At 40.8% G+C, this 26,716-nt stretch overlaps 1 protein-coding gene across 1 annotated transcript in view; it reads left to right on the top strand.

The window, feature by feature from the left end:
* The first annotated feature begins 912 nt into the window (after positions 1–912).
* The window catches only part of LOC136446751 (kelch-like protein 26), a 46,280-nt gene continuing 20,476 nt past the window's right edge, over positions 913–26,716 (top strand). Inside the window, exons 1-4 of the mRNA XM_066445292.1 lie at positions 913–1,670; positions 2,372–2,533; positions 4,043–4,206; positions 5,098–5,227. Coding sequence (XP_066301389.1) covers positions 1,067–1,670; positions 2,372–2,533; positions 4,043–4,206; positions 5,098–5,227 — 1,060 coding nt within the window. The 5' untranslated portion in view covers positions 913–1,066. The remainder of the gene's footprint in view (positions 1,671–2,371; positions 2,534–4,042; positions 4,207–5,097; positions 5,228–26,716) is intronic.

The raw sequence follows: 26,716 nt of genomic DNA, 5'->3' as shown, positions 1-26,716 counted from the left end.
AATGAGCCTATTGCACATTTTAGAAATAAGTACAAGTTGTAGGCCAAGACCAGCTTTTTCAAAAGCACTTAACTTAGTGACGTAACTTCAAAATTGCTTTCCCCAATCTGCCTTTCTCTATTAAAACAGTACTCCTTTCCCAAAATGACAATTTTTCTTATAGACTCAACAGCCCTTGAGTGACTTTCTCTGGCAGATTTTACTTCAAGTAAAGGGAAAAGACAATTCACACTCATAAACGTAGCCAAAACGCCAGCTTTTTTGAAAAGCTCGTTTAAATTAGATGATATAAAGGAAGTACAAATTCGAACTGGCCCTGCTGCTGATTTTGTTTATATTAATAAATTCACCTGATTGTATTGGTTACAGCCAGTAGGTAACGTTACCCATTTCAGAGTAATGAGGCTGTTCAAGGAGGTTATATAGACTATATAACCTCCTTGGGGTGTTGTAACACGCTCGAGGCACCTCCTCGAACACGGGATCCCCATTTTACGTCTCTTCCGAAAGACGGTGCAGCCCCGACAATGATACCCTTCCCGGATTCGATCCGGGGTCTCCCAGATTTCAATGACATCTATTTAACTTGATGATAGTGATATTCTATACATCATAGATAAGACATGACCAGTGAATTAGATTTTATCTTAACTTTTCAATTTAATGAAGTGTACGTTCTCTGTTATTTCTTCTTAATTTTCTACAGGTCTACAATTCATTCTAAGATGAGAGCTAGTCTGGGCAGTCAAGCAATCTGGCTTTTTCTGACCTCACTTACAAGAGAGTAAAAAAGCACAATGAAGACGATGCACCTTAAAACCAGCAAACAAATCTATGGCTGAATAATGACTATTGAGGATTTATCAAGGTGTAATTTACAACTTGATACAGTCCTATTGTACAGTCCAATTTGTCCAGGACGCTGAACTGTCAGAAACATGCGTCAAGCCTATGTAGAGGCTTCCAAAGTCTTCAAGAGGATGGGCAACTCTGTGACTTGGAGCTAAGTCTTGGAACATCTGAACGAACAAGTGACTTGAAAAAGTTTCCTGTTCATAAGGTCCTTATGGCTGCTTCTTGTGAGTCTGTCAAGGTGCAGTACCAGCGCTTACAGAAAGGAGGCGCTTTGCCATGTGGGAACATCCTACCAAAGGTTTTGTCCATCTTCTTGGGATATGTGTATTCCGGGACAATCCTGGTACATGCAGAGCTTGTCTCGGCACTTGTTTCAGTTGCTGATGAATTTGGATGCAAGTCTTTGAAGAACTTGTGTATGCAATTGTTGAAGAGGATTACAAGCTGCAGGGAATGGACAACGCTTTCAGGAAAGGATTGGACATTCTCTGTGATCAAAAGACAAGAAATGTACATTTTACAGAGGCTGCAAGACGAGTTGGTAGAAAAGAAGGCCAGTGGTAAAGAAGCATGTAAAACAGCTGTAAGTGTTCCTGCAAATGGACAACTGGGGTTAGATGCAGTACCAGGAGTAACTGATAGAAGGATATACATCAGGAACGAGTACCACACTGAGGACGTGGTGAGGAGACTACAGGAGATCCAGTCTGATACGAGTATGTGTGACGTCATGTTAGAAGCAGACGGCGTATCACTCTCGGCGCACCGTGCTGTCCTGGCGACGTGTAGTGACTATTTTCGAGCCATGTTCACAGGTACACATCTCTTGTACCAGATCTAAATAGCATGTCAAATTGTTATGCAATAACTTCTTAGAACATCATGGCCAGGTGATATAAGAGGTCCATTCTAGACTGTATAGCATATAGAATCGCACTTATTTTTAGCATTTTAAACACTGATTTCATTAAATGGATGACATCTGCAAACATTCGTTTCCAATTTCCACACAAAAATTTATGACCATTATGCATACTGTAAATCGTGCAAAGAAAGTACAAAATGAGCAAATATATGTAATGTTTTGAAAAAAAACTATCATAAAACGGTTACTATGGTACTGTCCTACAATGCCGGTTTTCCTGTCACAAAATGTTTTCCGAACAAACTTATCGAAGAGTTTATTGTTTGGTGTGCAATATGCTGTATTTCAGTGGCTTGTAACACTTAGACTTCATAATAAACTCAAGTTTTTTTCTCAAGCTCGTATCAAATTTATGGCCCCCAGGGGATGTCATCCATATGATCAAAAACTTTAATTTAAAGCAATACCTTTTTGTTAAAGACATTGCCCAAAGACTATTGTTCTTCAGTGCTACAGAAAATACAGTATTAATATACTTGTATCTAGGCAGCATGCAATTTTTCTTCCTATATTACATTTGATGTTAAATTTCAAATCTCATGTTTAAAACACAAAAAGTTAATAGTTATGAATTCTTTTTTGCTGTACTAGTTGGTATGCGTGAGTGTGCAGAAAGCCACGTGGTGCTACGAGACATCAGTGCGACCGGTTTAGGTGTCGTGGTGAGTTACATGTACACAGGGGAAGTACACCTCTCGCAGAATACCGTGGAAATCGTGCTGGAAGTCGCACACATTCTACTGGTCAGCAATGGTAAGGACCCTGTTACAACAATACTTCATTACAACCATGGTGATTTCATGCATCATTGTCACAGTTGCGAAATTTGGAACAGATGGAGTAGATTTACCATCAAGGTGCTCTCTGTAATTTTGGTGCAAAACTGAAAGTACAAATTGATGTTTTATGGATTAAGAAATTTTTCCCTTGTTGACATTTGCATCATTACTACAGTATTTCCTGGATGGACAAACAGCCAGAAAACAACATTCAACATGGTCCTCTCATTTTTGTTGATAATGATAGTGTATGACTTTTTGTGTACATTTATAATAATAATAATATCAGGTGCAGTGTATTTGCAGCCAGTGCCACAGGCAGGTACCCAATGTGTAGGGTAATGAGGCTGTTTAACGTGTTCGAGGCACCTCCTCGAGCACGGGACCCCCGTTTTACGTCCCTCCCGGAAGACGATTTCGTGGAAAGCTTCGTGACAGCGGGAACCCCGTGTAAAGACAATTCCCGTCGACGTAGTCCCGCTGTCAACAAATTTTCTCCCGTCAGCTTCGAAGCCGTCGCCCGTCAGCACAGCGGGAGTCCCCGTCAACTTCAAACTCCGTCTAAAGAGAATACGTCGGGCTCGCGTCAGCGGGAGTCAGGGTTTCGGAGATTAGCATAAAGCACGCGTTGATTAGCATACTGTAAGTCTACTTAGATCCCCGGTATATATATAGAGAGAGAGATTCGCGGGATCCGCGGCGACTTTTGTGCCGTGCATTCATTTCCCCGCGGATATATTTATCGTACTTGTGCCCCCCTCCCCACATTTACGAGTGATGAGCATGGAATATCTACACATAAACAAGGCTTTGCATTGTAGTTTAATACGGGCGGGGAGACGCCGTCTACCGTTGTACAATCATACAATTTTGTTTCTTGCTTTTGTTATGCTTACGCCGGATACTTTCTACAAGATGGCGAAATGCAAGCACCGCAGGTGTCTGTCAGATTTCCGGGCGGTGTGTCTAGAGACGTCGCGACAGCGGCCTCCCGACAGCGGGAAATTTCGCCGCTGACGGGAATAACGTAATGTAAACTGCGCCTAAGGAAAGAAGCCTGATCGCAAGCTGTAACTTGCCAGTCACATTACAGGCCTGTCAGTCAGAGCTCTTCTGCTGAATTGCTTCTGAAATGCAACTGTCAGCAACTGTCCCATTACTGATGGTTTGCTACGTATACGGACGAGACAGTGGAAAACAACCCACTGCCCCTACAACCTCAATAAGGCTATGGGAGAACCTTTACATTTTATACATACATTGTAGCTGGCAAACAAAGTGATAACTTTTGTACAGATGACTAGTACTAGTCTATGACACAATGATGTTGTATTTTCACTACCAGGACTTGAAAAAATGCCATAGGGTTGATTCATCTCAGTCTGTGTAAAGAAATCAGACCAGAGAAATGTCTTTGAACATTTTACTTAGCTTGAGCACCTTTAAAAAGTTTAAGTTATAGGTATACTTTTCTTTCCTGTAGTAATAGACTTGTGCAGTGACTACCTGATCCAGACAATGTCGACAGAGAACTGCCTCGCAGCGCTACAGCTGGCCTATCGCTACTCCCTGTCACACGTGGAGACCGCCGCGGACAACTTCATCCTTGCAAACATCCCGCAAGTTTCCAAGTCACCTGGATTCAAGGTCATTGTCAAAACAGTAGCATTCTGTTAAGTTATGGTTTTAGATTCTTTTAGTTGCTGACAAATTGTTCCCCTGAAACTTGATAATGTGGTGTAAGTAGCCATGGTAAGCAACCCCTGAACTACTTCGCCGCATGGATCAAATTCAGTAGATCTGGAAGTGTCCTAATTAAAAGTCCAGTTTAAAAAACTTTCTGAACAGTAGAACACTTAGCAACCGTAGCAACAGAAGTCCGTCACATTCGAAAGAATGGCAACTTTTTGATTGTGTCGACATCAGCTACATTGTAAGGGATTGACCACTTCATAGTATACATAGTTACATGATGATTGTACACAACTCCAAACTTGGCTGAAAATTTTGTTTTCTGATAGTTCACACAATCTACTGTCTTATCCATCTAAAGATTTTGCCGACATTTTCCAAGAAAATGCCTAGTATATACGTTTTGAATAGGCAAGAAAACTGCATGATTTTGATCTTTCAGAGCATGTCTACAAAACATATTGTATAAGGTCGTTTATACTGCACAATTTTGATTTTTCAGAGCATGTCTACAAAACATTTTGTATAAGGTCGTTTTTGTGATATAAGGAAGATAACCCCTGTATAATTTTCTAAAAGCTGTGTTAAGGAATAGAAATCATATCACATGCCTGATAGCACATTGCAACTGAGGTAACATGGCCAGGCTGGACAAGGGTTAAACAGAGTTTAGTTGTTCTCGACAGATGACTTTGCCACAGTAACTGATTATTGATTGATACAAGGATTTACCGGCCAGGCTGATCGCCTGACACACATTTTGTTCTGGGTACATGCTATGTACCCTCACATGAGTATTCAGAATTATGACTGGGTCTTTACTGACCACTTTGTTCCCTTTTCCAGGACTTGACCTGTGAGGAGCTGTGTCTGTATCTGGAGAGTGACCGCCTGGAGGTGACCAGTGAAGTGGACGCCTTCTGTGCAGCTGCCGCATGGATCAACCATGACCTTGACTCCAGAGTGACCTTGGCAGGTCTGTCCATGTGTTAGATTAACCAAAAGGCCTTTGAACAACCTTGCAATGTTTGATTATAAACTCTCCCACTTGTTTTGTTTTGGGTGTGGGGGGTGAAGCCGCTTTTTTTATTGTTTGATGCAATTATGATAATTGTTTGTTTGAAAGATGCAACTTTGAGCTTTCTTATTTTGTATTGTGCAAGAAACATAAACTACATTAAGTGGGAAAGACAAATTAAGTCAAGTTATTATTTGTTTATTGAACTAGAAAATTTAGTAGAGAAGCAATAATGTGAACCATGATTTAAAAAAAAAGACGATATCAGCTTTTCCTGACAGACTATATATTTTCCTCTGCATGCCATTGAATTGCAGATTGAATGCAGCTTTGGAAGTGCATGCACAATGGTACAACATACTGAAATCAGTCACTGACAGGTACAGGTAAGAATTACACAATTTTTATTCCATTTTTCATAACTTGAACAACATTATTTTGTTAGCTCCTTTTGAGACTTGTGTGTTTATAACAAGTTGATCTCTGTCCTTATCAGATGCAGCTTATGGTACATGGAAGCACCCACAGCAGGGTGATGGTTCAGCTTTGTGACATTTTGAAAAAATTGATTTATATTTATTAATTGTTCTCACTTTAAAACTGAAAAATGGTTGATTAAATTTTACAAGCTAAATTTTTTTTCCTGCATGTATGGCGGCCATGAGAGGACGCGCGGTTCGTGAGCTCCGTGTGTAAGTGACTCTCAGAGCGGTTACTTGTATTGTAGAGTGATCGATACAACATATTTTAACTCTTTTCATATAGCGAATTTACACGATATATTTTTGGAATCATCCATCTGTGCCATATTGACATGGGGAAGGAAAAAAACGACCGTAAGTGCGGGACGCCGGAGCCGGAGACAAAGAAGTACAGGACAAGGTCAGGCACCGCCAAGACGAAGCCGTGGAATACCCCAGCCAGCTGTATTCAAGAGTTTGAGGAAATCATCGCAGACCATGCAGACGCCGAGAAAACCCAGGTATGCAGTCTCAAAATTCGTACATCACCAGAACGTGTACCTATGTGGATAGATGCCAACAAAGCTTATCTCAATGAATCGCTTGGAAGTAACACTGGATACAAGTTCACTTGGAAGAACAACAAGGACACGCAGCTATCAATCACGGACACCACTAAAACAGGAGACAACATGAAGGTAGTAACGATTCATTTCTATCACACTGGTACTATTCTCTTGCACGGGAAAGGCTTAAAATGGTACGCGGAAAGTATTTTCCCACAAGTGAAAGAAGTTGTCAATAAGCTAGTTTGCGAGTCCCTTAGACAAGATGGCGGACATGACGATGGACAATCAGCACCTGAAGGACCCATAACAATAGACAGCAACATCGAAACAATAGAAACCAGTTCTGACGACGAGACGCCCGCCATTACGGTAACCGACAATGACAGCCAGGAAAACAATGCTGACCCAGATCAATCTGCAACTCCAAAGCCTGTACTGACACACCCAACAGCAGAAAAGGAAAACAGGGCGGACTTCACTACACCAAAGTCTGTAACTTCTCCCACCATTCGCAGGGTACTCGGTGGTCTTGAGAACATTATTCTAAGCCCATTCACCAAAGGAAAGAGCAAAGAGGAGAAACGGGCGCAGCGCACTCTGATAGGCGGTAACTCAGTCTCTTCTGACGAGCCAGGGCAGCAAACAGAAGCCAAACATGAGGCCGTATACACAACGTTAGTAGATGAACTGAACGAGTTAAAGACCTTAGTCTTCAGAAACAAGGTGACTATTGACAAACAAGGGGAAAACATCGACAACCTACAAGCTAACCTTCAGAACAGAAAGAAAGAGAATGCTAAGCAAGCACAGCAAATAGGAGATCTACAGGCTGAACTGCAACGTCAACGCGACATCACAAGTTGCCTGACAGATACACTTGCTTCACAGAGGACTGATTATGAAGCGTTACAAGCACAAGTTGTCTTGCTGACAAACCAAACTCAATCTCTTGATATCCCGACAAGACCTGACTTCAGTGACACCCAAGGAGACAAATCAAGAATAGATCGTCTGTACTCGGAGATTGTTACTGGAGTAAAAAACTCCGTATCCAAAGTAACTACCGGGGTGCAGAAGTCATCAGATGCCCCCGCCACTCTGACATCGGCAACCCCCCCAACCAAGTCAGCGGCAAACCCCGCTACCCAGTCAACGTCAAACACCGCCACCCACCCGGCGGCAAACCCCGCCACCCACCCGGCGGCAAACCCCGCCACCCAGACCGGGAGGAGCACAGCAGCGCCAACCCCGAACCTGAACGCAAGAGGTCCAACGACACAAGTCAGAGTTTTTGCGGACTCCATATGGAACGATGTTGATCCAAACAAATTCTACAGGAACAAAAGTACAAGCATTGCCAAATCTACAACAATTCCGAGAGCCATAGAAAACATCAGCACTTCCCCGGATACCAGTACTGAGCTGGTAATCATCCACACTGGATCAAACGACTTGGACAATTCAAAAGCCCGACCTGCAAGTGTAGACATATGTGTGGAGCAGACGAGTAAACTAATCGACTCGGCTAAAAAGTCCTATCCAAATGCTAAGATTGTGATGTCTCAGGTCCTTCCAAGAGGGACAAACATGGAGTCAAGGCTCAATAGGAACATAGCGTCGTATAACGCCTCCATTGAGAAGACGTGCCGGTCAGACAATACGCTTACATACATCCGACACAGGCTTCTATCAGAGGACAGAACGCTATACAAACCTGATGGCATACATATCAGACCCGACACAGGGGTTCGCCTGATGGTTGCTGACGTAAAACGAACACTGCATCATGAAGAAGAAGCCACATCTAGCAGACAACACTGGAACCCTGGAACCGTCCAGCGTTCTCCACCAAGGCCCTTCCTAGGAGACCTGCCCAACCCAGCGTTCCCGTGGAAATCAGCTCCCCGACCGCCGCCCCAGTGGAACAACTGGAACAGACAGGCAGCGCCGTTTTGGATGGAGACTCAGGACAAACGCCACGCGGCAGAGAAACTTGTTAACATGCTGACGGACTTCCTGAAAAACTGAACTTGAACTGTACGATCAATATGTAAACATTCACAAACCAAGAGACTACTCAGGTGAAAAACTTTTATTTTCTTTACATTATAGTTACCATCAATCTCTGATAACAATTGATATTCAATTAGTGCTGATTTTTGCATGAAGTTTATTATGTTTATGCATTTATATTATAGATTTTATTCTACTAAAAGTAATACTGTAGTATTGATTCACTCTACATACACATGTAACTATGCTCGTATTGTTGCTATACCTTTTGTGCCGCCCAATTAGTTATTGTTTCCAGAATGTCAATTCAAAAAGTAGCCCTAAAGTTTTGTTCATGGAACGTCCAAGGTGGTCTTAGACGTAAAAGTCAAGATGACGATTTTGTTTCTTACCTAGAAGAATTTGATTTTGTGTGCTTACAGGAAACCTGGCTTAAGCCTGGGGACAACTTTAGAGTAGAATCATTTAGTTATTTTAGAAGCGACAGAGATTTAAAGAAAAGGTCAAAAAGGAATTCAGGTGGTATAGTTTTCATGTTTCGACAGAAATACACCAAAGGCATTACTAAACTCCCCACAAGACACCCAGACTTTCTGTGGTGCAAATTAGACAAATCGTTCTTTGGCCTAGAGCGAGACCTTTTTGTAGGAGGTGTTTACTTCTCTCCCGAATATTCAACATCCTTCGAAACAAACAACAATATGCTCTTTGACACTTTAAATGACGATATCAGTAAATACTCCAACCAAGGAAATATAATGTTATTAGGAGACTTAAACGCGAGAACAGCCTCTCTGCAGGAATCTATCATTCAAGACGACTGTCTTAACCACAACCTCATAGATATAAACAAAGATATACGATGTAGGGCAAGTTGTGACCACGGGGTAAATAGATATGGCAACCAACTTATAGAACTCTGCTCAGCAGCCGATCTGACCATTGTAAACGGTCGAGTGCCAGGTGACCTATCTGGAAAGACCACTTGCCATAAATACAATGGGTCAAGTTTAATTGACTATTGCATTACTAGTTCAGAATTTCTCACAAAAGTTCAATATTTTAAAGTTAACGATATCTCTATTTTTTTCGATCACTGCCTAATAGCCTGTTCAATATCGACTAACTATTCACCTTATGTTAAACAAGCTAAAACGCCAACGCATCCTTTACCAACAAAGTATATTTGGGATGACGACTCCAAAGCCAAATTTACAGAAGCATTACAAGATCCTTCGATATTACAGAGCTTACAAAACTTTACAGCCAAGTCTTTCTATAAAGAGACACGGCGGTAAATGAATTTTCCGATATAATCTCACGTGTAGCCGATGCGTCTCTCCGCAAAATTGTTCAAAACAATAGCAAGAAAAAGAAGAAGAAAAGTAAACCATGGTTTAACTCCTCGTGTGCTTCTCTTAAATACAAAATAAAACAATTAGCCGCCCAAATTTCTAAATGTCCGTGGAAACTTGATATCCGTCACTCATATTTTTCTAATTTAAAGCTGTACAAGAAAAAAATCAAAACAGAAAAAAAACTTTTCAAAGAGCGACAATGGCACAATCTCAGAAAACTTAGCAAGGAAAATCCGAAAAAGTTCTGGAGTGAAATCAATTCGCTAAGGCAGGAAGACAATGACAAACAGAAGGACGATAACACCATTAATTCTGAAGAATGGAGGACTCACTTCAAAACACTAAATGATCTTGTAGATAGTAATGAGCCCAATAAAGACTTTATCGAACATGCTGTCAAAGAATGGCCTGGCAAATTTAAGACATTAACCAATAACATAACAACTGACATAAATTATGAGAAATACAATGACGACATTCTTAACACCCTCGAAAATTCAGCAGAAAACCCACTGGATCTTGACATCTCAGAAGAAGAAATTTTAAAGGGTCTTCGCAACCTAAAAGGCAATAAAGCTTGTGGCACCGATTCCATTATCAACGAAATGCTAAAATATGGCGATAAACAACTTCTGCAGCCTTTAAAAAAACTTTTCAACACGATCCTTCAATCAGCAAACTTCCCGCACCAGTGGAGTAAGAGCATCTTAGTTCCGATTTTCAAAAGTGGAAGCCCAACAAATCCATCAAATTATAGAGGGATCGCTATTTCTAGTTGCGTCGGAAAATTATTCACGTTTGTGCTTAACAAAAGACTTCAACGCTTTCTTGAAGATAACAATATACTGTCGTCACTTCAGTCAGGTTTTCGAACAAATTTTCGCACAAGTGACAACATTTTTGTGCTTAAAACCCTAGTGAACAAAGAGATTTCCACGCCGAGAGGGAAATTGTACGCCTGCTTTATTGATTTTAAGAAAGCATTCGATTCTGTATGGAGAAATGGGTTGTTTTACAAGCTTCTATCGTCAGGAATAGGAGGGAACTTCTTTAAAATCATTAAAACCATGTACTCCAACACAGAATATTGCGTTAAAACTTCAAACGGCTTATCAGCATACTTCAAGTCAACCTGTGGAGTTCGCCAGGGGTGTAATTTAAGTCCGCTTCTGTTTAATCTCTACGTTAATGACCTTCCAAACCTACTAAATTCACCACAATGCGACCCCGTCATTCTAAAAGACACTCCCATTAATAGTCTTTTCTGGGCAGATGACCTAGTGCTCCTATCAAAATCAGAAAGTGGCCTGAAAGAATGCTTGAAAAGACTAGATAACTTCTGCTCTACTTGGAAATTAACGATTAATAAAGATAAAACTAAAGTAATGATTTTTTCTAAAAATGGACGAACGAGTAAAACCCGCCCCTCTCCCTTCCAAGCACAGGGTCATACAATAGATATTACACCCTCGTACACATATTTAGGAATAGACATAACCCCCTCGGGATCATTCAATCGAGCTAATAAACAAATTAGAACCAAAGCCCTCCGAGCCTCCTTTAAACTAAAATCAGTACTATCAACAAATTACAATCCATCAATTCCCCTTGCATTAGATCTGTTTGATAGTCTAGTTAAGCCAATTTTATTATACTGTAGCGAAATTCTAGGCTCAAATATCCAATGTAGGGATCTTATTGTTAAAGGAATAAAAGAATCACCAGATGAAAATATTCGAAATATGATATCTAACATCCTATCTCCAATACTAGGATCGCAGGTCAGTATTCTCAAAACAAATCGTATTGGAAAGAAAAGTGGCCCTTGCTCTACCCGCCCGATACTCGTCCGTCTGAAAAAATACAATGATAAGCTTGACATAATTAAAAATTCGCACATATTAAGAAATCAAAACATATTGGTAGAACAGCCAAAAATATCGTTTGAAGTTCCTGAATTAGAACAAGTTCTCCTAAACTACTACAAAATTTTACTCCGTGTTCCCAAAAGTTCAACTAACGCCGCCGTAAGAGGAGAACTAGGTGCGTTCCCTTTATACATTGACACCCAAACCCACCTTATCAAATATTGGCTCAGACTTAACAACTTGCCTAATGACAGAATCGTGAAAAAAGCTTATGATGTAGCCGTTGAAGAAGATCAAGATTGGGCTGTTCATGTCCAAGATATGTTATCTAGACATGGTTTCCGAAATATCTGGCTCAATCCTAATGTTGATGCCAAATATTTCGGAAACTTATTCAAGGAACGCATGAAGGACACATTCCTCTCTGATTGGAGACAAAAAATAAACAGTAATAATAAACTTAAAGTGTACTCTAAAATCAAAACTCAATTTAGTATAGAAAACTACCTATTGTCTATCCAAAACAAAAATTTTGTGACCAACATAACCAAACTGAGAATAAGTGCACATTGCCTGGAAATTGAAAAAGGTCGCCATCGCAATATATTGGCAGACCAGAGACGTTGTCCTTCATGCCAAGATAGTATTGAAGACGAGTACCACTTTCTTATAACATGTCCTACATATAATGCTGAAAGACAAGTGCTTATGCAATCAATTACATGTAAGTCAAATATTACCCTACCTTACACAGGTAGCGATACATTTAATGTACTTATGTCATGTCCAGATTCCATATCTATCCACCTAGGCCAATATATCTACCACGCTATGCAAAAACGAAACTGTACCATTCCTGAATGAGAATTGACAAATGTAAAGTCGCAAATTAGACTAGAAACATGCAACACAATGTCTGTAATTTAGATATAGCTCCACGTTGTAATCAAAGTAGATTGCATTTGATGTAGCGTTATAGTAATTAGAAATTTCCTTAGATTACAATTAGCCTAGAAAAACAACCCTTAGTCTGTATTAGTTCCATGTTGCAATGGCCATAGATCACACTAGATATAGTATTATAGTAAGTAGTATATTCTTATACATGTATAGAACTAGATTGTTACCTATGTTGTCTGTAATTTGCCATACATTGTCACTGATGCAATTGTTGTGCAATAAATCATTCATTCATTCATTCATTCATATTATCATACATCCCAGAAATAGTGCTGTGTACCTAAACTCAGGTTCAGCTAGGTCCAGATTCAGGTCCAGTGGATCAGGTTAGCCCGCAAGTCCGGATCTGAACCCATGGCATACATGTATGATTGTGTGCTAGAAATACTTTTCTTACTGTTAGATATAAATTTTACAGGCGATTTGAAAAATATAGATGCAAAATCATATACACGTCAGGCAGTAGTAAACACAAAATCTCTGAGTTACTGTTACAGTGATGTTTTCATATTTTTTCAGCGCAAATTTCCCAATCTATGGAAGGTTTTAAGATGGCTTAGGACAAAAACTAGAATAAAGGGGAGTTTAAGCAGATTAATATTGGAATGAGCAGAGCACTTTGGACTAATGCTTCTAACCATTTACAGCTTAAAGGTACATATCCAATATTTTGTGTAACACTTCTCTGTTACACAACGGATCATAATGACCCCCAGCGGGGGTCTTCACGCTTCGTTGAAAATGAAGAAATCTCAAGATTTATTCCAATGATCTCAAGACTTTATGTTTAATCTTGAGATTTTATGAGACATTCTTGAGATTTTATGAGACATTCTTGAGATTTTCTATAGACATCTCAAGATGTTTCATAAAATCTCAAGATGAAAAAGAAAAAGTCTTAAGACTTTTCCGAGTTGCTTTCAGGACATCTCAAGCATCTCGAGATGCTTTGAAAAAAATCTCAAGATATAACATGCTTCATCTCAAGATGTCTCTTAAAAAATCTCAATATTGTTTAAAACATCTCAAGATTAATGAAGCAATCTTTAAAGAAATGTTGAAATTGCTTTGTACTACTGATAACGTTGGGTAACATAAATTCGCGGGGTACTTAAATTCTGGATTTTTCGAAAACGGGGTATTTAGGGATATGTGCTAGATGCAACATCAGTAATACCGCTAGAAATGCAAACTTGACAGACTAATGTATTCAGAACACTGTCTGAAAAGCTTCGATAACCATGCATTAGAAGTTGGCTTCGTCAAAAACTCTCCGTCCCTTATTGTCACAGTCTGAGGGCTTCGTGGGAGAATTATTCTACATAGTTGTTCGCTGGTTTCAGTCAGACAAATGTCACATCCGCTTCCATGCTCAACACAATTATTTACAATACAACTTATTAGAATCTCTTTTGCTAACCTACAACTGGACTCTAAGTGTGATTAATCATCAAAATGCCTCTTTGTTGCTACAACCAATGGCTACGGCACTACGGTGAATTTTCCCGACGCCATATTCGTTACCCAGAATCCTGCTATTCGGCAGACGACAAAAGTTTGCGAGGAGCACTTTTTTGTCCAAATGTTGTGTGTGATAGTGGACTGATGGCGATATTTTCCTCAAAGTTTGCTCTTAGCACAAGCAGAAACACATGGACATAGTAGTATTACCATTTCTACGGCATCCAGCTAACGCCCCGATGAATAATGTACAAATTTCCATGACGGTGGGGATCGACTTTGAGTAACGTTTTACCGACTCAACACACGGGTTGTTCCCGGAGGCTTGATGTGTCCGGTACGGCCGTTTTTTCGCGTATTTTTTTTACTTGGACACGTCTATATACATAGCACTCTCCTCAAGCCAAGGATGGAACGAATAGCTGCTGTATAAAATGTAATTAGAGGTAAGATATTCAAGACGAATCTTCTCTCCCAAATTAATGTTCACCCCTGTCCGACAGCACCGTCATTGTGCGTGCGGCGGACGGTAGTTTCAAGTTGAAATATTATGGTGTCAGCACGACTAGAGACAAAATCTACCATATATATGATTAGTGCAAAGATAGTACATGATACTGACAGAATAACAGAAAAAAAGGATGGTTTATTGTTCTGCTAGATTGATTTCAGTCAACCATTATCGGAAAAATCCTGAATTTATGTTACCTAACGTTATATATCAATATGAAAAGCACTCAGACTGGTTCAGTTGTTATATTGGGTGTTAATTGAGACCGTTTCAACAGGGTTTTGTACTGTTGATGGGAAAAACTTAACGGTCACATTGCTATGCTGGTTAAGCCACACTATTCACATACAACCCGTGAATGGTATATCCGTCATATCATTTTTGAGGGATCAACAGAGACATTTGCCATGCACTGAAGAGATGGAGGTATTGATTTTTTCCCCCACTATTGCTACATCCTTTACATCAGATTAAAGGTGAAAATCGTAGGGACAGCTGAGTGAAATTCGATTGTGATGTATGGAAAACTGTTTATTCACAACATTGCATGGCTCCCAAGGTGATGAGAGAGATGGAAGTCATTGCCACTTAATACAGTGGGGCATCACTGGGTAGCTTTAAAGAACGCTTGAACTACATTTTGATGTAATATATATAACCAGTTGCCACACTAGCCTACTAAGCTGATGCAAAATAGAAGATATATATACCAGGCTTGAAATTCTCGAACACATTCCAAAACAAGGAGGCGAGCAGAACAGTACCCTGGCTCCTGGGGATCGAATCTAGGTACGCTAGTTCACAGGCCACACGCCTTAACCAATAGGCCAAAATGTCAGGACCTGTTAGACTGGTCAGTTGGAGGCGCTTTAACTACTGTTACACAACTCCCGTGTTATTGGATTCGTCCTTAAATCTCCGAGTTCGACATCCCTGTGCAGCATATTTTGTCATTACTCACAGGGTCGGTGTGGGAACCACCGAAACACAGAGGCGAGTAGAACAGTCTCCTCGCTTCCGAGGACTGAACCCGGGCGCGCTAGTCTACAGGCCTTAACCGCTAGGCTAAAAGGTTCGGACCAGTTTGACTGGTCAGTTAGTGGCGCTTGAACCACACTGTTACATGAAACTGAAACATGGACCGATTGACCTCGAAACAACTTTGTTGGTTGCGGAATGTCGTCTCGACATCAGGTATGCATCTCGTTTGTCGATACGACTTGATTTGGTCGAGAGAGACGAAAAAAGCATTTTTCGCTAAAAAATGACCTTTCGCAAAACATGGACCGATTGACCTCAAAACAACTTTACTGGTTGCGGAATAGTGTCTCGACATCAGGTATGCACCTCGTTTGTCGATACGACTTTATTTGGTCGAGAGAGACGAAAAAAGCATTTTTCGCTAAAAAATGACCTTTCGGGAAACATGGACCGATTGACCTCAAAACAACTTTGCTGGTTGCGGAATGTCGTCTCGACATCAGGTATGCACCTCGTTTGTCGATACGACTTGATTTGGTCGAGAGAGACGAAAAAAGGATTTTTCGCTAAAAAATGACCTTTCGCGAAACATGGACCGATTGACCTCAAAACAACTTTGCTGGTTGCGGAATAGTGTCTCGACATCAGGTATGCACCTCGTTTGTCAATACGACTTGATTTGGTCGAGAGACGAAAAAAGCATATTTCGCTGGAAAATGACCTTTCGCGAAACATGGACCGATTGACCTCGAAACAACTTTGTTGGTTGCGGAATGGCGTCTCGACATTAGGTATGCATCTCGTTTGTCGATATGACTTAATTTGGTCAAGAGAGACGAAAAAAGCATTTTTTCGCTGAAAAATGACCTTTCGCGAAACATGGACCGATTGACCTCGAAACAACTTTGTTGGTTGCGGAATGTCGTCTCAACATCAGGTATGCATCTCGTTTGTCGATACGACTTGATTTGGTCGAGAGAGACGAAAAAAGCATTTTTCGCTAAAAAATGACCTTTCGCGAAACATGGACCGATTGACCTCGAAACAACTTTGTTGGTTGCGGAGTAGTGTCTCAACATCAGGTATGCATCTCGTTTGTTGATACGATTTGATTTGGTCGAGAGAGACGAAAAAAGCATATTTCGCTAAAAAAATGACCTTTCGCGAAACATGGACCAATTGACCTCAAAATAACTTTGTTGGTTGCGGAATGGCGTCTCGACATCAGGTATGCATCTCGTTTGTCAATACGACTTGATTTGGTCGAGAGAGACGAAAAAAAGATTTTTCGCTAAAAAATGACCTTTCGCGAAACATAGACCGATTGACCTCGAAACAACTTTGTTGGTTGCGGAATAGTGTCTCGACATCAGGTATGCATCTCGTTTGTCGATACGACTCAATTTGGTCGAGAGAGACGAAAAAAGCATATTTTGCTGGAAAATGACCTTTCGCGAAACATGGATCGATTGACCTCGAAACAACTTTGTTGGTTGCGGAATGGCGTCTCGACATCAGGTATGCATCTCGTTTGTCGATACGACTTGATTTGGTCGAGAGCGAAAAAAGCATTTTTCGCTAAAAAAATGACCTTTCGCGAAACATGGACCGATTGACCTCGAAACAACTTTGTTGGTTGCGGAATGGCGTCCCGCCATCAGGTATGCATCTCGTTTGTCAATACGACTTGATTTGGTCGAGAGAGACGAAAAAAGCATATTTTGCTGGAAAATGACCTTTCGCGAAACATGGATCGATTGACCTCGAAACAACTTTGTTGGTTGCGGAATGCCGTCCCGACATCAGGTATGCATCTCGTTTGTCGATACGACTTGATTTGGTCGAGAGCGAAAAAAGCATTTTTCGCTAAAAAAATGACCTTTCGCGAAACATGGACCGATTGACCTCGAAACAACTTTGTTGGTTGCGGAATGGCGTCCCGCCATCAGGTATGCATCTCGTTTGTCAATACGACTTGATTTGGTCGAGAGAGACGAAAAAAGGATTTTTCGCTAAAAAATGACCTTTCGCGAAACATGGACCGATTGACCTCGAAACAACTTTGTTGGTTGCGGAATAGTGTCTCTCGACATCAGGGATGCAATTCGTTTGTCAAGGTCTTAAAAAACATTTCCACGAAATCCGACAGCAAAACTCGATGTCACCACACGCCGGAAAATGTGGTCGCCATGAGCAGGGATTGTGCTCTGTGCGGTCCCAATTCGTGGCGGTGGCGGTCGCGTTGGACGGGTGGTCGCCTTGGGAAGGCCGCTTAATGCTTGTGCCTATGGGGAAAATTTTCGGGACCGAGAAAAAGCGGTCGCCATGGCCAGGTGGTCGCGTTGAAAAGGTGGTCGCCTAGGCAGGTTTGACTGATTTTTTAGGAGTTAGAAAACAACACGGAACTATTAATTTTCCAAGAAAGGAAAGACTGTTCAACAGCCGTTTTTTATGGCGTGCATGAAATCCATGCTGTCCAAGTTTCCGTCAATTGTCAAACGATGCAATTTGTCAAAACGCAATTCATGTAATCCGTCGCATATAACAGCATACTTGCTATAGAATCATGGATATCTTGTGACGTTAAAACAAGTCTTTTTGATTAAGTCTTCCTACCATGTCATCAACACACAAAAAAACACGGAATTTTGAACTTTCCTAAACGAGACGATTTAGTTAAGGTCTATCTAGCAAGGTCTGTATTCGAATTATTTTAACTGCGCTGTCAAACTTTCCAGTTAGAAGTATCCTGAATCTCAGAAAACAACACGGAACTATCAGTTTTTTTTTTCTAATCACCGTTCAGTGGAAGTCTGTCGGGACGTACATGTAACTTATATGAAAACATTTCAAACAAGAGTTCTACGACCTCAAACCTTCGCCAAATGATTTTAACCTTTATGACTGACGTATTGGGAGTGTTTCTCATCAATTATGAATCATTCCAGTTGGTCGTCTTCACCCAAATAACATAAGTTGTCCAAAGTATGACTATGAGCGAAACAAAGAAGGTTATCCTAACATTTATCATCAATTATGCAAATAAGCTCCTTATTAGCATAATTTGATTCAATGGTCTTCACATTCACACTACTTCCAAATGCCACAAGAATGAAATTGCCGTCATTAACTAGTATGGAATTATAGTAGTTTAACATTAATTATACAAATTAGGCTACATTTGCATATTTTCTATCTATCAACATTCCTTTCTTCCTCAGTTACAACTTCGCATATTTGAATAGTCATATCATGGAACACAGCGGGTTTTCAAATTGCCTCATTAATTATGCAAATTAGAATCTGATTTGCATCATTATCATCCAATCAAACAAAGCACCACGTAAGTTATAGAGTTAAAGTATATCTCATTAATTATGCAAAAGAGGTCTTCATTTGCATAGTTGATATTAATTTCTCTCTTCCTCAGTCATGTCACATGTTTGAGAGTCCTATCATGGAATTTGGAGGATGTATCAATTTTCATCATTAGTTATGCAAATTAGATACTGATTTGCTTAATAAGTATTAAATCATGTAAATCATCACTCAAGCTATCCACTTAGAAAAAAGCATGACCATCCATCAAGCCCTTCTTGAGTTATTCCCTTTCACAGTCTGAAGCAAAACCTGCTCCTGCAGTCCCAGAAAATGCTGCTAGGGTGTCCAAACTGATACCTTTTACTCTCTTTCCAAAGAGCTATCTACCACTCAAAAGTCGGTTCCATAGCATATCCAAAACATGAGATATCAAAACAGGAATTTACGCTGCAGTACTATAACAAGCCGCTAGAGGGCCCAAAATCTAATCATTTTCAGGTCTCACCAAGACCTACCAACATACCAAATATCAAGACAACCCATCCAGGCATTCTTGAATTATGCTGGTCTTCTTATACATACAAACGCTACCCTATGCATAACCTTCTGCCCTAGCTCGGGAGCCAACAAACTCCTCGGGTGGGCGGAGCAGTGCCAAATCCACTTAGAAGCCCAGGTCTCGGGATCTAACTATTACGTGACAAACTAATTTGTGCCAGCGTCACAGTCAAACCCCCTGGCCCAATGGGAATATCTCCTTACTACACCAGTAACACTTCCCCTACACAAGTAACACGTTCCAGCTGGCACCCAGCTATACACTCATACGATATAACACATTTTTACACTTTTCTCGTTAATTATGCAAAGCACTTCGCCCAAAATCTAATCATCTTGAGATTTCCCACATACACACCGACACACCAACTACGACAACAAACCATCCAGGCGTTCTCGACTTATCGTGTTCACTAACAGACACACAGACAAGCATCAACGAATAACCTTCTCAGCGAAGGTAATGACCATGGCGCTCTTAAAATTTCTGTTTGAACGTGCTTTGCAAACGCTCTAGAAGATACCCATTACGCTATGAAATACTAGAATATTGCTTATCTTGTGATTAAGAAAAAGGCTTTCAACTACAGGACGGGTAGCATGATGCACGTACGATGCCTTTCCCGTACAACGCAGGTAAATCGCAGGTGAATTGTAGGTAAAATCAGCTATCGCAGAGCGTCGGGTGATGTTCAAAATTTTCCGACGTCGTGCGATTTGTCACGTGTCGCTCATCTCATATGTATGCACGTTTCATATGACCTTTGCAAGATGGTGATGCCACCAGAAAGAATCAGGCTGGTGTGGCTGCAGTTACAGCTAAATAGAGTACAGGGAAGGCAAGCTGTAATTTTGGCAGCCCTCATCAGGGTTCTGCAAGAAAGACAGCATGCGAGAAGGCGACGGAGGTGGTGGGTGAGGCCGTGGATCCAATACGACACACTTTTGATTGAGTTGGCTCGAGAGTGTGGTGGGGACTACTACAGAAACCAAGGACAGTCGAGCGCATAGTAAGCGCTGCTATATGTTTGCATAATCTCATGAGAGAAAGGTACCCAGGCTTACAAAACAGAGACTTGGATGAAGAGGGGCCAGAGGGACAAGTTGTCCCCGGGGCATGGAGGCAGGCCGGGATGTTGGATGAGATGCGAAATGTGCGGGGGGGAAATGTGGCAAACACAGAGGGAAAACAGCTAAGAGTCTATCTGAAACAGTACTACAATAGCCCTGTGGGTTCCTTGCCATGGCAGCACCATATGATATAGGCCGATTTGCATGTATAGATATGTGCGGTGAGGATGGCTTCAGTTGTTTTAAGTTTATGACAACAGGGACGCATATAGCATAAAGATATGTCTTCTAGTAACTTTATTTTTCACCCCTCAACATCAAGATATGTTAATGAAATAATCTTTACAAATCACCCTTTCACATCCGGGGCAAACTGGCTTGGACAAAATAACGTTTTGTTGCATCGCATCCTTATTCTTTTAATGTATTAGAACGCCTCCTTATTTAGTTTTGTTTTCGAATGTATAAAAAACGTTACAGTAATTTGCCTTAAACAACCAATCAGAAGTAAAGAAATAAAACGAAGGTGAAACGAAAACATTCCAACTGATCATGGAGCACAACATTTCGTTATGGTTTGATACATATCTTTAGTGGGATGTACGGATATATGGATTTCTCTGAAAGTGAAGTGCATGTGACAGCAATAAACTGCAAAATGAAAGTTTCAGTCTTTTTAGTATCTTTCTTTCGTTAAGAGATACAGGATGATATGTTTACAACATAAAGCAATCGTTGATATCAATGAAAAACTCAGTTCTTGTCGTCCTGCTGGTTGTGCTGCTGTTCCCGGGCGTCTGCCAGCTTCAGATAGCCGTGACACCAAAGTATAGTTCTCATCACAGAAGTCACGCCATAAGTCCTTGGGTAGGTTCTTCAGGGAATGAGGTCTGATCTGATTATGAACCCACGTGTGTATAGCCATGAAACAATCGTATGCATCACCTGTGCGCGATACTCGATCTGGCACGTGGAAAATCGTAGCCTTGAAAGCAGGCTCTTCAGCGGGCGCGCTGTACACCGGTTGCCACTGTGGTCTGGTGGCTGCACTTTTCAACAACATCGACAATATCAGGGAAAACTGAAGCCAGCAGAACACGGTCGAAATGTATACATTTTTATCTCATTGGTATAAAAAGAAGGCCGTAGTGAAGTCTGTATTGGGGGCAATAAAAATCGTACGGCGACGGAAGCAACATTTTGAACATGTTCAAAATCATCTTTAGCTGTATTTTCCGGCGATGGCTACTTTTACGTGCGATTTACCTGCGATTTACCTGCGATTGACCTAGGAAATCTCAAAAAACCATCGTACGATGTACCTTCGTTATATGTGACCACCACTTTGTATGTGTTAACTATTGCACCCAGTTTTTCCCAAACGTACGACGTACGGCACTGTCATGACGGAAGAAACCCCATCGTAGGTACGACGTGAGTTTACTGTGACCGGGGCTTTACATGTAGAATGACGTCACGCCTAACGTCTGCCAACTTCTGCCGGCTCCCAGGTTAGGATGACATAACTCGCAACAACTCTGAATTCGGATGCGTCCGATGGCGTGCGGAAAAGCCCACAGTTACATGAAATGTTTACTGATTTTAACTATGCCATCTTCTGCCATTTCACCATCATGCCGGGCATCCATGCATAGACAAGTACATAAAAAAGAAAAATACATTTAACGTTCATTTTACAATGATCATTGTTGCTCATTGTTCCTTAAGCAAGTTAAAAACAAAATAGCAACTGAAGATTTATTTGAAAGTTCTCAAGATTTTGTGCTCCAGCTCAATATCTTTCACGACAATCTTGAGACTTTTAAGATCTTTTATAAAGTCTCAAGATGGTTTGAGTAGATTTCCAGACATTTCCTTAGAAATCTACAGAAATGTTAGAAATACTCTGATAAGATTGATATTAATTATCATAAAAAGTACTCACATCAGACTGGGTCTGTTGTTACATTGGGTATCAATTCAGAACAGTTGAGAGAATTTTGTCCTTCTAATGGGAAACGGTTAAGTCACATTTACATACAGGCTACAGCTTTTATTATCTCCATGAAAAAAGGCTTTTTCATGGAGATACTGTTTTGCTTGCGTTTGGTGTTTGTGTGTATGTATGTGTCACCGGACGCTTTAAGTCACCATAACTGTAGAACCTGTACATGGATTGTAATGATTTTTGGTATGTGGGTGGGTGTTAAGAGGAGGAAGGTCAAGGTCGATTTTGGGCCCCCTGGCATGTGTGACTAGAACTGCAATGGCGTATTTGTTAAAATCTTCAATGGAGAAGAACTGAAGAGTGGATCGATAGATCGTAATGTTCTTTGGTACACAGGTAGGTTAGACCAAAATGTATAGACTTAAGTGCAAACTATGCAAATGAGACCGAATTTGCATAAGTAAGGAGGTAAATCGTTTGCATGTGTGTCGTCGGATGCTTAAAGTCAGCATAACTGTAGAACGTGTAGATGGATTGTAATGATATTTGGTATGTGGGTATGCGCTGGGAGGGGAATGGTCAAGGTCGATTTTGGGCCCCCTGGTTTGTGTCCCTGGAACTGCAATGGCCTATTTGTAAAAATGTTCTAAAGGGGTATAACTGAAGAGAGGAACAGCAGATTTTCATGTTATTTGGTACGCAGGTAGGTTGGACAGAGATGTACACACTGAAGTGCAAATCATGCAAAGTTAGTGTGTTTGCGTGTGTGTGCGCGTGTGTGTATGTTTGTGTCACCGTGTGTGTATGTATGTGTCACCGGATGCGTAAAATCAGCATAACTATAGAACGTATGGATGAATTGTAATGATATTTGGTATGTGGGTAGGTGTCGGGAGGAGAAAGGTCAAGGTCGATTTTGGGCCCCCTGGTATGTGTCACTGGAATTGCAATGGCGTATTTGTCAAAATCTTGTATGGAGAATAACTGAAGAAAGGAGCGACAGATTTTCATGTTATTTACTATGCAGGTAGCTGAGACAGACATGTATACAATGAAGTGCAAATTATGCAAATTGGACTTAATTTGCATAAGTAATGGGGAAATCTATATTTGCAGTCTTGTCCATTGCATTGCCATCTGTTACTTGTTTAGCTATTGCCATCTGTTACTTGTAGTAGTGAAAGTGGGTCAAACAGGTGTGGGTCATACCATTGAGCGATATAGAATGGGGGGAACTGGTCTCACAAAAAACAAAGTTTCATGGAGATGTTGGGTCCTAAGACTCTTGTTAAAACCTGCTTTCAAAAGCCCATCCTTGTGTCATTCCAAAACCTTTTGAAAAGCACACGTGTGCGTATACTCATGTCCGCATGGGTTCCTTATTAACATTTTTTGGGGATTATCTAGGGTTTGCGGCCGAAAGAGTAATTTCTTTGGCTCTAGAACCTATATATAGAATAGATTATAATCTATAATCTGCACAACAATGTGTTAAAGTAGAATACAACTCATTTTCTACAAACTTTACCTGAAAGCAGAAAAATGTCAATATGCATCTCATGTGCACTTGAATGTATGGACAAGCGTAAGGGCCCTGTCACAATATAATAGCATTAACAAGAATTTCGTGATAGACTAACTCAAATGCTATCACAGGAGCCACATATCAACAGACCCGTCGACTTAACATACATGCTATGATTCTCACCATATGGGAACCGACCGAAGCTCAGGCAAACGCCGTCCGAGCTTCGGCCAAACGTTGATAAACCTATCGACGCCCTGCCGACGCCTGGGCGTGCTTCGGCAGACAAACATAGATTTATAATGTCTCAGTTGACTTTGAACTATAAGCACATACAATGTAGCATTGGTAACGTAAGTCAACGTCAACATGTTGACTTACGCTACCATAGTTATTAAGGACATTTAGCTTAATCGGGACAAACAGAGGTAGACCGCATGCCTAGCATCACTTGATATACATGAATCGTTACAACTGTCACCTGTGGGTTAATACGCTTTTTTTTATATAACTTAGATAACATCACAGCGTTAAACGATCAATATCTCAAAAAAGGGAAAGTCCTAGCACCTACCAAAACCTGTTTGGGATAGTGAACAATAGTAATTATATGTTAGGCCCATTGCATAAGCTTTATGAAGAACTTTATTCTTCACATTTTTCAACCCCCTATTGTGTCACCAAAACTCTATATTCAATGATGCTCTCCCTACGTGTTGACAGCCACTCAAGGAGTATGGCAAGTCTACATGGATTAATTGTTCAGTTCTCTCCCTATGTATACCTTTAGCCATTCCATGCCCCTCCATACTGTAAGAATAGATGGATTTATAGGCCCTGGCAAGGGCTAGAAAACATCTTTAATTCTCACTTGCCTTTGATTAACAATCTCTTTTTATCTCCTTGTGGGGTTCTCCTGTGTTGCAATGGACAGTGGTTGTTTATGTTATCTATCCTGAGAGGGGATGACTTGTTAATAGGTTTTTAATTGATTGGGAGGGGAAGCCATTTCCTTCCACCCCGCCCACTCCATTACTACTGGACTTGCCAACTGCCAACTGTAGTAGCAGCTTGAAATGATTCCTTGCCACTGACTACAAGATATATGAGTGAGAAAAAGAAGAATTCGGACCAAGAGTCTTACCCCACATTTCATCCAAATCATATGTAGATGATATTGTGGCTTTGTTGTCCATACTTGACAATGTATGCCAGATTAAATGTTTGTGAGAAACAATGGAAGTCAAAACAAATGTTCGTAGTGAGTCTTTGCAACTTGTCTGTGAACAGGAAGTAGATAAAAAAGGAACATTGCTGTGTAAAATCCCAAACCTATACATGAGTTTGCCTCCTTTGCGGCCATCCACAACCCTTGCTGTTTCTCGGGGTGAGTACTGATTCGCAATTCTAACATATGGGCCAGGTTCTTATGCTGGAAAGGTTGTGTCTGTGCAAAAGAATCCGGCCCTGGCCCTGGCATGCCAAAAATAAAGCCTTGCTCTGCCCAAAAAGCCTGCAAATGACTCTCAGCCCCGGTCTTGTCTGGTCTGAGCTCATCTGGGAGGAGCCCCTGCTGAAATTATTATTGACACAAGGAAAAGGAGATAGTAGATTGTAGTGCCTCCATCCATACAGACATCCATCTGACTATTTGCAATGTTTTAAATTTATAGAAATTTGAGTTAATATTGTCAAACGACTTGCTTGATTCAATGAGAAAATCATGTTTATATGTTCATGTACTGAGGAATATTGTACATGCAAGGCAAGGGGCTATTCCCTAGGAAGATGTTATCACTGAGCTTGGATGACTAATTACTTTAGAGGACCCCCCTGGGCCTGAACACACATTCCCAAAGCTTGAAGCCCTGGGGCCCCGGCAAAGAGTTTTCTTACCACCAGCTTGTGGAATTAGGGCTGGGAAGGACTACCTGATGGCCTTATCAGCTATTACAGACGTTACAGCTCTGGACCAAGTAAGGAAAAAAAGGCCTTTTTAAAATGAGCAGTGTTTTTTTTCTTTTTCAATCATGATGTCTACTTTCAAATGTTTTAGGTTAAACACTATCAGTAATACAATTCCACTAAGTAATGATGACAATTTGGTGATCATGGTAGTACTCACAGTGGCAAAAGATCGCAAAAGGTTTTTATTTATTTTAATAGGCTCTTGGACTTTCAGCAAGATTCACATCCTGTAATTGTATCATTTTAGGAAGAGACGTTTCTGCAGACTTTTCTTACACAGCCTTCAAAGCTGGCAAAATGCAGGGCCTCTGGATGGTTTTTCTAATCTTCTAACCCACTCATGCAGTGGTGCACAGATGGTCTCTGAAGACTGCTCTATTCTACTCACTACTGTACATGTACTGTGGGATTGTTTACACAATCTCTGGCTGGTGGAAGACCCCCTCCCCGGGGTGGTATCCATCAGGCTGGCCACTAGGAGTGCAAGTTATGCTGTGGGAGTAGTCTGTTTGAAACTTACCTTTCATTTTTATTTGCTTTTCTATCCGAAATCATATTACTGTATGATATTCTGAACTCATATTAGAACATATCCATCTGAAAAGTCCAAGCCCAACACATGGGAGAGTCTGAGAGGAGACAGGCAGTGCCTATATAGGCAGTGCTGGAAACAATCTGGGATTAATTAGCCATCAGTTTATAGATCTTTATAGACTTGAAAACTGTCCATTCTGAGAAGTTTGCCAGAGATTTCGTTTTGCTAGCTGGTTGACAGAACCAAACTAAATCCTTTCAATTGTTATCCATAGTCGACCGATATCTACAATTCTTCATGGTATCCACTGGTGTGAAGTTTCTATGCCCTGACACTACA

Source organism: Branchiostoma lanceolatum, chromosome 13 (genome assembly GCF_035083965.1).
Source record: "Branchiostoma lanceolatum isolate klBraLanc5 chromosome 13, klBraLanc5.hap2, whole genome shotgun sequence".
In the NCBI taxonomy this organism is placed as follows: Eukaryota; Metazoa; Chordata; class Leptocardii; order Amphioxiformes; family Branchiostomatidae; genus Branchiostoma; species Branchiostoma lanceolatum.
Note: the sequence above shows the minus strand (reverse complement) of the source record. Positions and strands in the feature narration are given on the sequence as shown.